Here is a 17,933-nt window from a genome sequence, read left to right as displayed (position 1 = left end):
GAAACAATAAATAGTCATAAAAAATTTTAAATCACCTCTTAAACACATCAAAAAAGCCAAAGCAATGGGACTATGGTCTTATGTGGTGACTGGCAAAAAAAAAAATCCAAAAACATAGCAAAGCCTGGCCGATGCCAAAATAAAGCCTATTTTAGTAGTCAACCCTGGATAAAATACAAACATGAAATACTTTCTCAAAGCCAGCAAAAAAGAGAAAGGGCTTAGCATTTGTAAGGAACCTCAGTTTGAAGAAACTAGCTCTGATTTGTTTATCAGCAGCTTTATTAACAGCTTTTATTTGTTTATCAAACTTGAAGCTTCCACCTTTAGAGGAGGGTCAGGAGGCCCGAATACTACCACTTGTGTTTTTTGCTCATTCAGGTTTCAAAATGATTATTTATTTAATTTTGAGAGGGAGATAGATCAATGAGTCATCAGCATAACAGTGAAATGAAATTTCATATTCTTTGAAAATTGATCTTAATGAGAGAATATAAAGGGAATTAAGTCATCCTAGAAATGACCCTTCCAGGACCCTACGTGTCAGTGAAGGAGGTGACGATGAAAACCACCCAACGTCATGGAAAGATTTCTCCTCAAACTACAAAAAGGTCATATTGCCACCCACTACATGGGACAAGGACCCATGACTAAAGTGCTGTATCAAAGCTTTACCTCTTATAACGTGATTTGCTGCTGCTGTGGTCAAGTTTTAAGAATAAAAAAATTAATAAAAAGAAAATCTCGCGAAAAATTAAGTTTACAATAAGCAAGCTGTTAAAATAAAAAAAACGGCCATAAAACGAGCTGTTCTAATCCCTCAACATGTTTGTGCTCTCTGCTCGTATTACCTTCATATTAAATCATTTTTTGGATTTTTTTCTTTTTTTTTTTGCCTGTCCCGTTTGGATCTTTAGCCATCAGAATTGTTTTCTGAAGGCCAAGAAAGATGCCAAGTGGATTTACTTTACCAAGTGGATCATCATGGCCTTGCCATATTGGTCCATTTGATTGACCTTTATTATAATTATGTATTTATTTGATTTGATTTTAGGTTGTTACAGACGGGACAGACATGACTGGGGGATAGGACAGGGAGAAAGAATGAAAGAAAGAGAGGGAGAGGAAGAAAAAACAGGGGAGAAGAGATGGTGAGAAAGGGAGGAAGAAGAAAAAAAAGAAAAGCAAACAAAACACCTGGATCACCTGTATGGAGATAATTTAAAAAAAACAGAAGAGAAAACAAACAAAAAAGAGCAACATAACAAATACAACACCATCGCAATAAACTAGCTAACAGTAGATACTAAATATTAATTATTGTGCAGCACGTAAGATCGACAGCACACAGTGTGCTTTGAGGTAGGAGCCAAAAAGGGTGTAGTTTGTGTGTGTGAGCACCTGTGTGTACACCTGTGACCATGAGCGCGCTTGTATTCAAAAGGTTCCTTCATGTGATGATCTGCTAGAGGGTGTGGGGAGCCATAGCCCCGTCCTCCAGGGCATGAAGAGACATCCAGACATCCAGAGACCCTCAGAGCACGAGAGACCAAGGAAGACCAACGGAGGGAAAAGAGCTGAGGAGAGCCCCAGATGAGGGGTCACTCAACAGCCGCGGAGCAGAAGCCAGGGGGGGTTGCAGTGACGGCAGCCAGCTGTGCCAGAGTGACCGAGCCCCAGGCCCAGAGGCCGAGGGCACCCCACTCCCCGAAGGGGCCCAAGCTAGCCCCAGGCTCCAGGCCCCGACAAGCAGCCACCAGGAGTGAGCTGGTGAGTACCTGAACGCCCATCCCCGGACACCAAGAACCACCAATGCACTGATGTCTGAGGGCATCTGCCACTGGCAGGGGGAGTGGTGGGGGAATGCCTCATTGTGGTGGAGCGGGAAGAGGGAGGCAGCTAGAGATGGGGAGGGAAGGAAGGGAGGGGCAAGTGGCAAGTGGTTTTAGCCATCCAGAGATAAATTGAAGCCTGTTGGCTAAGAAGTAGTGCTGAAAGTTAGGTAGATCTAATCCTCCTTTATCCTTGGTCTTTTGTAGTGTTTTTAAGCTTATACGTGGGGGTTTGTCTTTCCAAAGGAATTTAGACATATATGAATCTAGAGATCTGAACCAATCTTGTGGCGGTTTCGTTGGGATCATTGAGAATAAATAATTTATTTTTGGTAAGACCATCATTTTTATAGCGGCAACCCTTCCCATGAGTGATATGGGTAGACATTTCCATCTAGCCAGATCACCTTCTACTTTCTTTAAAAGTGGGATATGGTTTAATTTAGTTAGATCTGCAAGCTTGGGAGAAACATTAATACCTAAATATTTTATATTTCCAGATTGCAGGGGAGTAGAAGAATAATTATGGAAGCAGCAATTAATCGGAAGGACTGTAGATTTTAACCAGTTAATTGAGTAATCTGATATTCTTGCAAAAGGGTTTATCAATGCAATTACCCCAGAGGGATTGGTTTGTGAGTTTTGGAGAAAAAATAACATGTTCTTGCATTTTTTGATTTTTAAAGAATTTAGTTTAACATTGCACTCAACAACAAACAAATCCTCCCTAACAAAAAAAGTAACTTCAATGCCAATTTGCATTATATTTCTTCATGTCAACATAGAAGCGGTGATGTGGGCTTAGTGGACTTTTTAATAACAATTCATTACAATGTAAGCACTTACAAAGCTACTTTGTAAGATACTATAGCTCCCTCTTAAAGTTGTCAGTAAAACCTTCTTCCCAGGATTGCTTTTTTGTAACTCTCTGAGCTAACAAGCTAAAATAGGTTCATGCTGAGACATGAGATGGAAAAATTCCTTAATTTTATGTATTGATTACATGTTTTAACAATATCACTCTAGTAATTGAAATATCACTTGTGTCATTTAGTTAATTGGAACCCCAATTTGTTTATGCAAAAATATGAATAATCACTGCTGCAGATTAAAAGGAATATTTATATGGTTTAAAGGTTCTAAATCAAAGAAACCATTGCCTCAAGTTATTATAAGAGAAAACCCCGAAAATTAGAGAATCCCCTGTGAGCAAGCACTTGGCGACAGTGGGAAGGAAAAACTCTTAACAGGAAGAAACCTCAGACAGAACCAGGCTCAGGGAGGGCTTCAGCCATCTGCCGTGGCTGGTTGGGATGTCTCTTTCACAACTGAGGAATGATGATGTAAATTTGGTTTCTTATTTGGAATTGTTCTTTTGCAGCAAAGGTGCCAAACAGTTAAATTCTTTACACTCAGGAGCATAAATAGTTTGCTGTTTAAGAAAGCTGCTGATCTCAGACTGTTTTTAACACTGAATGTAGTCAGCTGCATGAAGCTGCATGAAGAGGGCATGAGACAACATTAACAAAAAAAGTAACAGACAAAAGGTCTTCATTTGTATGTTGAACCAAAAACTTTAATCTGGAATTATTTAACACTGTGTTAACATTGCTAATGTTGTGTTAGCAGCCATGAAGTAATTAAGACTCATTCATACAAGACTAACCAGAGAGGATCATTTCAAATTGAAATATATAACATGATACAGGACTGAATATAACATCATTGTGTAAAAGTCCAGAGCCTCTGAGGTTCTAACATTGCACAAAGCAAAGGTCACAATCATGAAGTCCGGGGGTTGTTCATCTTCTGGGGTGGAGCTGTAAAGATTTCCCTCTGAGGGAGCTGCTGGTGAAGATGGAGAGTCCTGCTTGTTCCCTGCGATGAGCTTACAGATGATGTTCCTGAAAGGACAGCTCAGCTGTGATGAAAGAGAGAAAGTTTCTCCAAACCTCTGAACCCCAGAATTCAGATCCATCCCTGTCCTGATGATCTCAATGTTTTTTTTCTACCAAGAGTAAATGTAGCTGTTTATAATAATGTGGACTCAGGGGGCCACCGTGTTGCATACCATCACAGGTTCAAAGCAAATACAGAAGGACACTTCTGTTATCACACTTTGTTTGCTTGTGTACCATCAATGTTGTTGGTGATAAGACATATTTGATATTTGACAAGCAACCCCCCCTCCATATTCAAATATGGTCACCCTCTATGTCAATATAAAATATTTAGACAGTATAATTACAGTGGTTTTCATTAAGGATAACTGATGGAAGGTTATCACAACATTTAATGTATAAGGCCAGTGAGTAAAAAGAACATTTACAACAGAAGAAATGTTCCCAGTTTTTTTTTTTTTCCTATTTTATATTGCCTATTACTGACTTCAAAGGTCTGTGGCTCGCCTTCAGCTATACCACGCACAACATGTACAGAGAAGGGGGTCACAGCTCCGGCAACGGATGAAATGTAGACAAAATGCTCAAAGAATTCTGAATTGAAATCATCATCATTGTCACTTTGTCTTCTGTGGTTTTCAGACTTTTGTGCATTCCTTCTTTTTAAGAATGTGCCAGACTGGATTTGGCCACTCGTAGTTTAACACAGGAAGTTCAGGAAAATGTCTGAAAAGCTCAGGAAATGGATCCAACAAAGAATAAAACATGAGGTGATGTTACGACCCGGCTCAAAGGAGGCAACAAAAAGAAAAAGAAAACAAAAAAAGATGAATACCAGAGTGTTAGTGAGAAGAGGTTTTTTTTTTTTTTTTTCTTAAAATGGAATGCCTGGTTGGCTAAAATGGCTGGTGCCACCAAGGCAAAGACAAGTGATCTCCCTAGAAGCTTGCCTCAGGTATGCTTTTATCCACACCTGACTAGGTGTGGCCAATTAGCACCAGCTGAAAACATTGAGATTAGGGGCTGCAGAGGGACGTAACACATCCTCCCTCAAAAGGGTTCCTCTAGGACCCCTAAATTTATTAAAAGCCCCTCTGAAGCCTTCAGGTCCTTGACCCACAAACCTGAAATAAAAGTAAAAGCTAACAGAAGCACAGTGTTCACATTATAGTTGGCATCTTTAAGCATGGATGCCCCTGCATGAGGATTTGAAGTTGCCACACTGAACACACAAAAAGGAACATGTGACCAACACAAAGGAGCACAACAGTCAAACCCAAAATGATTACCTGACCTGCTACAACACAAAACCAAAAGTAGCAACCAGAGATGGGCAGTAACGCGTTACTGTAATCAGATTACTTTTTTCAAGTAACGAGTAAAGGGATTACTATTGCAAAACGGTAATTAGATTACAGTTACTTTCCCGTAGGAACACTGCGTTACTAAAACTGTGATTTTTTGCAAGAATGTCTCACGACAGTGACGTAAGCGAGTGCGCCGTTAGTGACAACAGCTGTGTGCAGATCAACAATGGATCACATATCGATTGTGGGAGAGAGTATGAGCGTGCAGCGTTTAAAGCGTGGAAGTACTGACCTTACTTTGAGTTTGATTCCATAAAAAGTGACAAAAACATTAGCGTCCATCGTGCGTGGGAAGAAAACTTCTTTTTACAGCGAAAAAAACCCCTAAACTTCCGAGCAAGCACCGAGTGCGCAACGACGTAATGGGAAACTCACAGAGAAACTCGCGGATCCTTCCACTGACCGCTGCGGCACACCTGCACCAGGGTAAACCTCCGCCTACCTCAGTCCTGCTTTACAGGTGAAAATAGAGCAACAGGACCGCTGAGTCTGTGACTTTATTTATTTTCTGCTGTGTTTTACTTTCATCTATTTGAAAAAGAGTGAGTGTAAACACAAAAAATATTTTATTTTATGTGCTGGAATGTGCAGAAAATAGCTTTAAATATTAAACTAATTTATTCAAGTCAGAGAATGTTGCATATAATTAAATTTTTGCTTGATGCATAAAGTTAAAAGATTAAAACTGATAAAACAAGTTAAAAAAAGATACTTTTCCATTTGATTACATTTTGTATGATGGAGTATGCAGAAAAAGTAGAATTGGGCTGAAAGATCTATCGCTTTATCACCTATTCAGGTTGTAAATCATGTTTTTAAAAAGTAACTAAGTAATTAATTACTTTTGAAAATAAGTAATCAGTAAAGTAACGGGATTACTTTTTGGGGAAGTAATCAGTAATTAGTTACTGATTACTTTTTTCAAGTAACTTGACCAACACTGGTAGCAACAAATAATCACAACCAATTGATCGGTTGTCTCCACCACACATACAAGTGGCCTCATACCACAACAAGTTACTTTAATCCACAAGGTTCAGTAAAGCAAGCATACTAGTGACCAACCACAAAATGGAGAGCTATGGCCACACAATGATCACATCAAGGGTGGCTCAGCACCCCACAGTGTTATTGCCATCACCTGGCCAACAACACTCACAAGTGATCCAACAAAAGTAGCTATATTCCCCACAACACTAAAGGTCACAGCACAAAACACTCACCTCATGAGGATCTCATTAGCATCCATCAACACTGACATTAGATGCACACACAGTGTACACACTACGCCAACTTAAAAATGCCCTACCTGCCTCAGCTGCAGACCATAATTAATGGTCTCAAACCTCTTGCCAAGTTTGGTGCCACTGGTTTACTATGTGCAACTCCCAGCCTAAAATGCTTTAAAAAAAATAAAATAAAAATAAAACTTTACCCGTCTAGTCTTCAGTGGTGCACCGGGCTCAAGGCAACTTTAAACGCAAACTCAAGGGTAGGCAGCAGACCGGGGTACAGTCTCCCACCAAACCCTGAAGCGTACCCCCACCCAGGATAACCACCAAACACAATAAACTAAAACAACAAAGCAAAATAACAAACAAGTGCTTTGATGGAAGGGCAGCACAGCCACCCAGCTGAAACACACTTACTAAAGGGACGTTGCTCAATCACAGTGAACACTTTCACTCACCCACTTAAAAGTAAAACAAACTGATATTTAGTCTCCACAAAAATGTTCAAACAATCCTGGACGAGCCCCCACTTATGTTACGACCCGGCTCAAAAGCCGCGACATATAAATTTTTTTTTTAAAAAGATGAATACCAGAGTGTTAGTGAGAAGAGGTTTTTTTTTGTTTTTTTTCTTAAAATGGAATACCTGGTTGGCTAAAAAGGCTGGTGCCACCAAGGCAAAGACAAGTGATCTCCCTGGAAACTTGCCTCAGGTATGCTTTCATCCACACCTGACTAGGTGTGGCCAATAAGCACCATCTGAAAACATTGAGGAGATTAGAGGCTGCAGGGGGCCAACCGCCAATATAACTGTAAGAAAGAAAGAAGGCTGCAGAGGGATGTAACAGGTGACTTTGTATGTGTATTGCAAATAGAAGATTTTTGTTACAAATGTGCAAGTCTTGAATCAGTGCATGTCTACAAAGCTAACGCACTTTTTTTAATTATCTGGAAAAAGATGCAAAGTTGTGGAAAGGATGCATTATTGAACTATGCAAAGTCATGGAAACACAAAGCATTTGAGCTAGCTTTGAGCAGGGAAAACTAGTTCTTTACTTTACGATAGTGTGACTGAGTTATTCTGCTATTAGACAAAGCTGAACATGTATGAGTAACCAGAAACTGTTGTTAGATATACACAGAATGCATAAGGGCAACAAAAGCTGCTCTGTCATTATGCAGCATCATGTTTACATCTGTGTATGAATATCAGATGTCTTTCAGTGCATCTTTCAGTTTATCTTCGTCTTTGGGGTTCTCCAACCAATGAGGAGGCCAGCTGGCTTTGACACTGGGTCTCTCCTTCAGCAGATTGTAGTACTCTCCCAGTTTAGGATAACGCTCTGGAGACAACCTACGAATCAGAATAAGGAGACTTTCAAGTCCCATGTCTACAAATCATCCTTCATTTTACTGATGAGACCACATGGAAATGCAAACAGCCTCTGTGTGCTTACCCAAACCCAAAGAGTGCGCCAACTGTTGGAAAAACGACCACGTCTGCTAGCGTGAAAGACGGTCCTGCCAGGTAAGAGCCTGAGCCCAGCTTGAAAAAAATAAAATAAAAAATACAGTTGGAACAAATCAAAGCAGGCCGAGTCTGTCTGAGTTTGTGTGTTCATGCACATACCTTCTGCAGGTAACTCTCCCAGAGTTTGAGTTCAGTGACCAGAGCTTCTTTGTTCCTCTTCAGAGCCGACTCATGTCTCTCACCTTCAGGGACATACCACTCACAGTAGGCAACTGTACCTGAAAAACAAAACATACATAAAATACTAGAAAGCGAAAATTTCTGAAGAAATTTTAAGTGTGCCTATGCCGCCGCTAATCAGTATAGTTTGCCATTCAAACGGCTACAGAGAGCAAAACTCACCGGAGCAGCCATTCTCCACCATGAACTATGGTAAAACCAAACACCGCTCGCGCCTCACAGATGACAGCTTACAGTTTTGTGTAAAGATGAGGTGACTTCGTACAGCCCCAATTTGTAGACGCTGTGCGCAGAGGTTCATAAGCAGACCCGACAATGTTTGCATGAACACACTTTGAAGCATTACGTTAGGGACCACTTTTCACACATAGTTGCTGTACCCACACAGCCGGCTGTAGCTTTTCATCTCATAGCCCGACACATACACAAAAAAAAAAAAAAAAAAAAAACAAAAGCAGAGAGAGCACAGACTTTACACCTGAGAGGCGTGATTGCAGATGCCGCTGAGGTGGGTCCACCTCCCCTGCAGCGGCACTGCAGACCACGCCCTGCCACACACATCAAACACGTAAAATAAATATTTATGCACTTTTCATTCACTTTTTGTTTTTTGTTATTTTTACACAGTGTTCTGAATGATTAACAATGGTCTACAGCCAATCTTGTGTATTATTATACAAACTTTGGTTGTAAGATTCAGATAACTATTTAATAAAAGATAAATATTTTATATGAGAGTAAGAAAGAAAAGTATATCTTTGTCTCATACTCTCATCAGACAATACATGAACCTCTCAATAAACAAAATATTTGCTCAGCTTAAATGACAAACCGCTATTTTACACAGTGGAACACTTATTTTTAAACAAAACCAATGCAGTTCGCCACTGACAGTGCTTACCTTTGCACATCACAGTAAACACTGAACCAAGATGGCGCCCACGCGAACGAGAAATCTGAACTACGGTGTCCTGCAGAGGACAAATGGTCAAAATTGCTAAAATTTACAACATATATGCAGCTCAACAGCGACACCTTGTGACTTATTCCAGTCACTACCTTACATATACATAACGTCTTACCTGACATTCAGTTCACCGGACACTCATACTGAATCACCAGCCCATATAAATGAAAAATAAGTCCAGCAGCCAACCAAGAGTCATCACGAAAGACTAGGGGTGACACGACAGCGTGAGCGGGCCTGGGTGTCAGCCAGCCCAGCCTGGGTGTCAGCCAGCCCAGCCTGGGTGTCAGCCAAGCCGCGCTAGCCAGCTAGCCGCCATGCGGCGGTGAAACGAGAGCGTGAGCCGGCCTGGGTATCAGTCAGCCCGGCCTAGGTGTCAGCCAAGCCGCCCTAGCCAGCTAGCTGCCATGCGGCGCTAGCAGTAACATCGTGAGAGATATGGGACTTCTTGATAAAATATGGGACTTCTTGATAAAACGAGCAGATATTTGAAGTTTACACCCCTATATTCTCGCCTGAAAATAGGGGAGGCTGTCATAAAGTTCAAAATCAGTAACTTAGCGCGCACAGCTGTATAGAAACTCCGTCGTGCTAGCTAGCACGCAGTACAGTTATTGTAACTGTCAGCACAACGAAAATAAACTACACCTAAACTCGGTTTATATCTGACCCAAATAGAGTGCAGTTAATAACGTCTTACCTGAAATTCAGTTCACCAGCCGCCTGCTTCTCCTGCATTGGGTTTCCCTTATCCACGATTGAGCTCCGCGTTAGCCACCACCGGTCGATCGGTGTTTCTTTCCCCGCATACGAGGGGAAGAGACATATACCGGTGGCTAACGCGGAGCTAGCTAGCCACCGGTATATGAACAACTCAGTTATTTTTTCCACATCGACCAGCATCATCGGCCCATATAAACGAAAAATAAGTCCAGCTAATACAAAGACTGTTTGCGGAGCGATCGGGGGTGAAAGGAGTTAGAGACGCCTCACTGAAAGCCAAGCCTGGGTGCTTTTGAGCGAAGCGGCGCTAGCTAGCCGAGCTAGCTAGCCGGCTAGCCGGCCGGCCGAACTAGCTAGCCGGCTAGCAGCAACATCGTGAGAAATCTGTTGCTAATATGGGATGTTTTGACAAAACGAGCAGATATTTGACGTTTACACACCTACATTCTCACCTGAAAACCGGTCGATCGGCGGCCGCCTCGCATGTTTCTTTCCCCACATATGAGGGGAAAGAGACACATACCGGTGGCTAGCTAGCTCCGCGTTAGCCACCACCAAACAACTCAGTTAGTTTTTCCTCATCGACCAGCATCATCGGCCCATATAAACGAAAAATAAGTCCAGCTAAGACAAAGACTGTTTGCGGAGCTATCGGGGATGAAAGGAGTTAGAGACGCCTCACTGAAAGCCAAGCCTGGGTGCTTTTGAGTGAAGCGGCGCAACATCGTGAAAAATCTGTTGCCAATATGGGATGTTTTGACAAAACGAGCAGATATTTGACGTTTACACACCCACATTCTCACCTGAAAATATCTTAAAAGTTTACTTTGTGACCTAGAAACACAAATAAGAGGAATATATTAAACCAAGTGGCAGCCGCCATTGTTTGACTGGTAGAGGCGTGCTTTGAATTGTGGGATATGCAGTTTTCCACCAAGCATACACCCTTGCCGTTACCGTAACTATTCAATGCTTCGTGCAACCTTAAGAATTCCAATGGTTCCTGAAAGCACCGACGCTGTGCGCGCCGTTGATATTGTCGTCATTATGGTAATCCAAATACGGGGACATACCACTAGAGTGAGCCAACACACCACAAATTAAGTGAGTGAGCAAACACACCACAAAGTAAGTTAAGTTTCACTTTCGTTCGTTCCCATTCATTCCAATGGGCAAAAACTTGCATTAAAATATTCATATTTAAAAAACTATAGAAGTAATAAACACCAAAAGGCATAGCAACTCATTCCTGATCCAGCCGCACAAAATGATATAACATATATGAAGCTTGTGTCAAAACTGTGGGATGAGTTACGGTCCAAAATTTCAGGCGGAAAAAGAATAATAATAATAACTAGAAAAATTTGCATTTCCTGCGAAAATGCAGTGTGGATGCTTAAAGCTGAAGCTGTATGCAAAAAGTAGCTGAAAAAGCTGAAAAGTTGCAGAAATTGTAAAAACTTTGCAGAAGCAAAAGAAGTTTGCTAAAATGGAATAACTTAGCAGAACTGCAATATCTTAGAGGAAACATAATACTTGGCAGAAATACAATAGCATAGCAGAATTTAGCAGAAATATTGTAACTTACCAGAAACATGGTAACTTCTCAAAAATACAAGAATTTAGGAGAAATAGTATAAGATAACAGAAAGAATATATTTAGCCAAAAATACTTAAACATTACAGAAACACTATGATTTAGAAAAATAGTACAACAGAGCAGAAATATTGTGATTTACCAGAGAGACTGTGATGAACTATGAATATTGTAATTTTAAATTGAGACTATGTTTTAGCACAAATATTATAATTTGGCAGAAATACTATAATTTAGCAGAAATACTATATTAAGCACAAATCCTATAAAAAGCAGAAATGGTATGATTTAGCAGAAATACTGTATTTAGCACAAGTACCGAAAAGTACCAGAAATACTATGATTTAGCAGAATAGTAATAACTTATTGAAACACAAATGCACAGAGGGACACACAAACACAGGCTCTAATCCAGTCAACCAGTTTAACTATGTTCAATTTAAATCCTATAATGACATGCTGTCAAATAAGGGCAGGGTCCTCTCTCTCCCACTAAACACACACACACACACACACACACACACACACAGGGAGAGAGGACTAAGTTTCTAGGTCAGCCTGGGAGCTGCTGAATTTGAATCCACCAATCAGAGAGGCTGTTTACGTTTTCCCGCCAAAACAGGTGCATCTTTTTACACACGCAGCACAGAGACATAGACCTGCTTCTTTCAGTTTATTTCACATAGTGAGGATTCCCCTCAAACAAATGACCATAATTTCCTAACCATAGGGGCTAGAGCGGTAATTCTTACACCGTTTTGTTCAGAAGAGATGGGGGAATCTTCAAGTGTTGACAATTTATCATTAAAATATGAATTTTTAGAGATATATGACATGGATGACTTGTTGACTTAGAAGCCACGAATTCCCCAATATGCAAATTTGAATACCTGGAGCCCACATACATGATTGGCTGGCTGGGAAGCTGTGCAGGCCCTGATTTGTGGATTTGAATTCCTCAGCCCTCAGATATGATTGGCTGGCTTAGAAGCCATGAAGGCCCCAATATGCAAATTTGAATGCCTCAGGACACATATATGATTGGCTGGGAAACCGTGCAGGCCCTGATTTGAAAATTTGAATGTCTAAGTCCTCACAGAGGATTGGCTGCCTGGGGACCTGGCAGAAATATATAGAAATACTATGATTAAGCATAAATACTACATTTAGTAGAAATACTATGTTTTAGCACAAATACTATAAAAAGCAGAAATACTATAATTTAGCAGAAATACTATATTAAGCACAAATCTTATAAAAAGCAGAAATAGGATGATTAAGCATAAACACTACATTTAGCAGAAATACTATGTTTGAGCAAAAATCCTATAAAAAGCAGAAATACTATATTAGGCACAAATCCCATAAAAAGCAGAAATAGTATGATTAAGCATAAATACTACATTTAGTAGAAATACTATGTTTTAGCACAAACAGTATAAAAAGCAGAAATATTGTAATTTAGCAGAAATACTATATTAGGCACAAATCTTATAAAATAGCAGAAATAGTATTATTTAGCACAATAGTAATAAGTTAAACAGAAAAATTGGAAAAGCAAAATGGACAGCTGAAAAAATGCTGAACATGCTGAGGGTCCCTCAAATATACTTGTTAAATGAAAAAATCAGCAAAAAAATGCACAGGGAGAGAGAAGTAAGTTTCTAGGTCAGCCTGGGAGCTGCTGAATTTGAATCCACCAATCAGAGAGGCTGTGTACTTTTTCCCGCCAAAACATGTGCCTCTTTTTACACACGCAGCACAGAGAGGCACAGGATTATTGCAGCCTATTTCTCATAGTGAGGACTCCCCTCAAACAAATGACCATAATTTCCAAACCGTAGGGGCTAGAGCGGTCATTCTTACACCGTTTTGTTCAGAAGAGATGGGGGAATCTTCCAGTGTTTACAATTTATCATTAAAATATGAATTATTAAAGATATTTGACTTGTAATGCACCATAACTGAGTAGAGCGAAGCAAAAACTGCCTTGACTTGCCCTCAAACAACGCTTTCTAACTCGAAATCTATTTGGAGTATCGATATCATTCTTTCACCGTAAGAGACAGCAGGCTTTGGTGAACAATCATGGAAATTTTCAGGTCTCTGTGGAAATCCAACAAAAAGTTATGACGAGAGAAAAAAGTGGTTCATTTCCACAGTTTGAAATCTGAAGAAATCTGAGCGAAGGACGAATTTCCTACCCTCAAACAAGTCCAACTCATTTCAGAACGGTAATAGGTGAGAAAGAAATTCTTGAATTGTGAGCGTCAGGGGTGTCTGAAGATATTCGGGGACAAGCCTCATGTCTTAACTTTGCTTCGTTAAGGAGATATGACGATTCGAATATGCCTCTCCTTACAGAAATCCAGCGGTGATTTTGAACAAGCTCTCCATTCACTTTATATGGAGAGTTTTCTGACCTTGTGTTAGTCTGAGGAGATTTGCAAAAATTCTATAAATCCCACAACAATGATGGTGACATTTTCTGAAAGCCAGCAAAAATACCTACGTTTTGATGTATAATTTGTGGAAGTTGAGTGAAAATTGAGCAAGTAGCAGGAAGTTGTTCGGACATGAAGTGAAAATTGCAAAACCTTCAGTGGCACACTGGAAGCCAAGAGCATAGCAACCATAACAACACATGTATTTTGTGAAAAATCACAATTTTGCAACTCAAAACTTTAAGAGGCATAAAAGTAAAACAGTAAAAGATTTGAAAAAGCTGAATCATACCTGAATAGCCCAATAATTTGTGAACATTTTAAAGTTTGAATGGTTGTTCTAGGTGAAAATATGAGGAAGTAGTTAAGTTTCAAAAACAAGCAAATTTTAGCAGAATTGCTGAAGTTTCCCATTCATTTCAATGGGACAAATTAAAGGAAAAAAGCTTAATATTTTAAAAAGTATAATAGTTAAAAATAGCAAAAGTCATAGCGCACATTAGCAGAAATAGCAGAATAGTTTAAAATTTGAACGGTGAAAATCGGCTGAAAATTGTGGAAGTAGTTAAGTGCCAAAAAGTGTACGGAAGCAACTAGAATAATAATAATAATAACTAGAAAAATTTGCATTTCCTGCGAAAATGCAGTGTGGATGCTTTAAAGCTGAAGCTGTCTGCAACAATTAGCTGAAAAAGCTGAAAAGTTGCAGAAATTGTAAAAACTTTGCAGAAGCAAAGGAACTTTGCTAAAATGGAATAACTTAGCAGAACTGCAATATCTTAGAGGAAACATAATACTTGGCAGAAATACAATAGCATAGCAGAACTTAGCAGAAATATTGTAACTTACCAGAAACATGATAACTTCTCAAAAATACAAGAATTTAGGAGAAATAGTATAAGATAACAGAAAGAATATATTTAGCCAAAAATACTTAAGCATTACAGAAACACTATGATTTAGAAAAATAGTACAACAGAGCAGAAATACTGTGATTTACCAGAGACACTGTGATGAACTATGAATATTGTAATTTTAAATCAATACTATGTTTTAGCACAAATACTATAATTTGACAGAAATACTATCATTTGGCAGAAATACTATGTTACACACACACACACACACACACACAGGGAGAGAGAAGCATGTTTTGGTAAATGGCCTGTATTTATATAGCGCTTTACTAGTCCCTAAGGACCCCAAAGCGCTTTACATATCCAGTCATCCACCCATTCACACACACATTCACACACTGGTGATGGCAAGCTACATTGTAGCCACAGCCACCCTGGGGCGCACTGACAGAGGCAGTGTTTTCAGTCAGGCTGTTTTCAGTCAAGCAGCCTGGGAGCTGCTAAATTTGAATCCACAGAGGCTGTGTACTTTTCCCGCCAAAACAGGTGCACACACGCAGCACAGAGACAGGATTTTTGTAGTCTATTTCTCATAGTAAGGATTCCCCTCAAACAAATGACCATAATTTCCTAACCGTAGGGGCTAGAATGGTCATTCTTACACCGTTTTGTTCAGAAGAGATGGGGGAATCTTAAAGTGTTGACAATTTATCATTAAAATATGTATTATTAAAGATATTTGACTTCTAATGCACCATAACTGAGTAGAGCAAAGCAAAAACTGCCTTGACTTGCCCTCAAACAACGCTTTCTAACTCTAAATCTATTTGGAGTATCGATATCATTCTTTCACCGTAAGAGACAGCAGGCTTTGGTGAACAATCATGAAAATTTTCAGGTCTCTGTGGAAATCCATTAAAAAGATATGACGAGAGAAAAAAGTGGTTCATTTCCAGAGTTTGAAATCTGAAGAAATCTGAGCGAAGGACGAATTTCCTACCCTCAAACAAGTCTAACTCATTTCAGAACGGTAATAGGTGAGAAAATAATTCTTGAATTGTGAGCGTCAGGAGTGTCTGAAGATATACTGGGACAAGTCTCATGTCTTAACTTCGCTTCGTTAAGGAGATATGACGATTCGAATATGCCTCTCATTACAGAGATCAAGCGGTGACTTTGAACAAGCTCTCCATCGACTTTCTATGGAGAGTTTTAAAACTTTGTGTTGGTCTGAGGAGATTTGCCAAAATTCTATAAATCCCACAACAATGATAGTGACCTTTTCGGAATCCAGCAAAAATACCTACGTTTTGATGTATAATTTGTGGAAGTTGAGTGAAAATTGAGCAAGTAGCAAGAAGTTGTTCGGACATGAAGAGAAGACTGCAAAACCTTCAGTGGCACACTGGAAGCCAAGTGCATAGCAACCATAACAACGCATGTATTTTGTGAAAAATCACAATTTTGCAACTGAAAACTTTAAGAGGCATAAAAGTAAAACGGTAAAAGATTTGAAAAAGTTGAATCATACCTGAATAGCCCAATAATTTGAGAACATTTTAAAGTTTGAATGGTTGTTCTACGTGAAAATATGAGGAAGTAGTTAAGTTTCAAAAACAAGAAAATTTTAGCAGAATTGCAGAAGTTTCCCATTCATTTCAATGGGACAAATTAAGCTTAATATTTTAAAAAGTATAATAGTGAAAAATACCAAAAGACAGAGCACACATTAGTAGAAATAGCAGAATAGTTTAAAATTTGAACGGTGAAAATCGGCTGAAAATTGTGGAAGTAGTTAAGTGCCAAAAAGTGTACGGAAGTCCCAAGAGGAACTCAATAGTGTGGATGCTTAAAGCATCCACACAACTAGAAAAATTTGCATTTCCTGCGAAAATGCAGTGTGGATGCTTAAAGCTGAAGCTGTATGCAAAAAGTAGCTGAAAAAGCTGAAAAGTTGCAGAAATTGTAAAAACTTTGCAGAAGCAAAAGAAGTTTGCTAAAATGGAATAACTTAGCAGAACTACAATATCTTAGAGGAAACATAATACTTGGCAGAAATACAATAGCATAGCAGAATTTAGCAGAAATATTGTAACTTACCAGAAACATAACTTCTCAAAAATACAAGAATTTAGGAGAAATAGTATAAGATAACAGAAAGAATATATTTAGCCAAAAATACTTAAACATTACAGAAAATTTAGAAAAATAGTACAACAGAGCAGAAATATTGTGATTTACCAGAGACACTGTGATGAACTATGAATATTGTAATTTTAAATTGAGACTATGTTTTAGCACAAATATTATAATTTGGCAGAAATACTATAATTTAGCAGAAATACTATATTAAGCACAAATCCTATAAAAAGCAGAAATGGTATGATTAAGCACAAATACTACATTTAGTAGAAATACTTTGTTTTAGCACAAATCCCATAAAAAGCAGAAATACTGTACTATGATTTAGTAGAAAAACTATAATTAATCAGAAATACTAAATTTAGCAGAAATACTATATTAAGCACAAATACTATGAAAAGCAGAAATAGTATGATTAAGCATAAATACTACATTTAGCAGAAATACTATATTAAGCACAAATCTTATAAAATAGCAGAAATAGTATGATTTAGCACAATAGTAATAAGTTAAACAGAAAAATTGGAAAAGCAAAATGGACAGCTGAAAAAATGCTGAACATGCTGAGGGTCCCTCAAATATACTTGTTAAATGACAAAAATCTGCAAAAAAATTTATTACAGCCACACAATCACAAATATGTACACATGAGGAAACACACATGCACAGAGAGACCCACACACAAGATCCAATTCAGTCAACCAGTCTAAATATATTGAATTTAAATCTTAGAATGAGATCATCCCATTAAAAGCCTTTCTCTCTCTCTCTCTCTCTCTCTCTCTCTCTCTCTCTCTCTGTCACACACACACACACACACACACACACACACACACACACACAGGGAGAGAGAAGTAAGTTTCTAGGTCAGCCTGGGAGCTGGTGAATTTGAATCCACCAATCAGAGAGGCTGTGCACTTTTCCCCACCAAAACAGGTGCATCTGTTTACACACGCAGCAGCACAGAGAGACACAGGATTTTTGCAGTCTATTTCTCATAGTGACGACTCCCCTCAAACAAATGACCGTAATTTCCTAACCGTAGGGGCTAGAACGGTCATTCTTACACCGTTTTGTTCAGAAGAGATGGGGGAATCTTCAAGTGTTGACAATTTAATATTAAAATATGAATTTTTAGAGATATATGACATGGATGACTT

General features: G+C 39.0%; 1 protein-coding gene across 1 annotated transcript in view; it reads right to left on the bottom strand.

Moving 5' to 3' along the window:
- Positions 1-3,464: 3,464 nt before the first annotated feature.
- The window catches only part of LOC308384252 (glutathione S-transferase A-like), a 34,084-nt gene continuing 19,615 nt past the window's right edge, over positions 3,465-17,933 (bottom strand). Inside the window, exons 4-6 of the mRNA XM_080862722.1 lie at positions 7,963-8,081; positions 7,790-7,878; positions 3,465-7,686 (exon numbers count right to left, since the gene is read on the bottom strand). Of these exons, the coding sequence (XP_080718848.1) occupies positions 7,542-7,686; positions 7,790-7,878; positions 7,963-8,081 (353 nt within the window). The 3' untranslated portion in view covers positions 3,465-7,541. The remainder of the gene's footprint in view (positions 7,687-7,789; positions 7,879-7,962; positions 8,082-17,933) is intronic.

Source organism: Rhamphochromis sp. 'chilingali', assembly GCF_963969265.1.
Source record: "Rhamphochromis sp. 'chilingali' genome assembly, chromosome: 17".
Lineage (NCBI taxonomy): Eukaryota > Metazoa > Chordata > Actinopteri > Cichliformes > Cichlidae > Rhamphochromis > Rhamphochromis sp. 'chilingali'.
The sequence above is the reverse complement of the archived record's forward strand: the minus strand, read 5'-3'. Positions and strand labels throughout refer to the sequence as shown.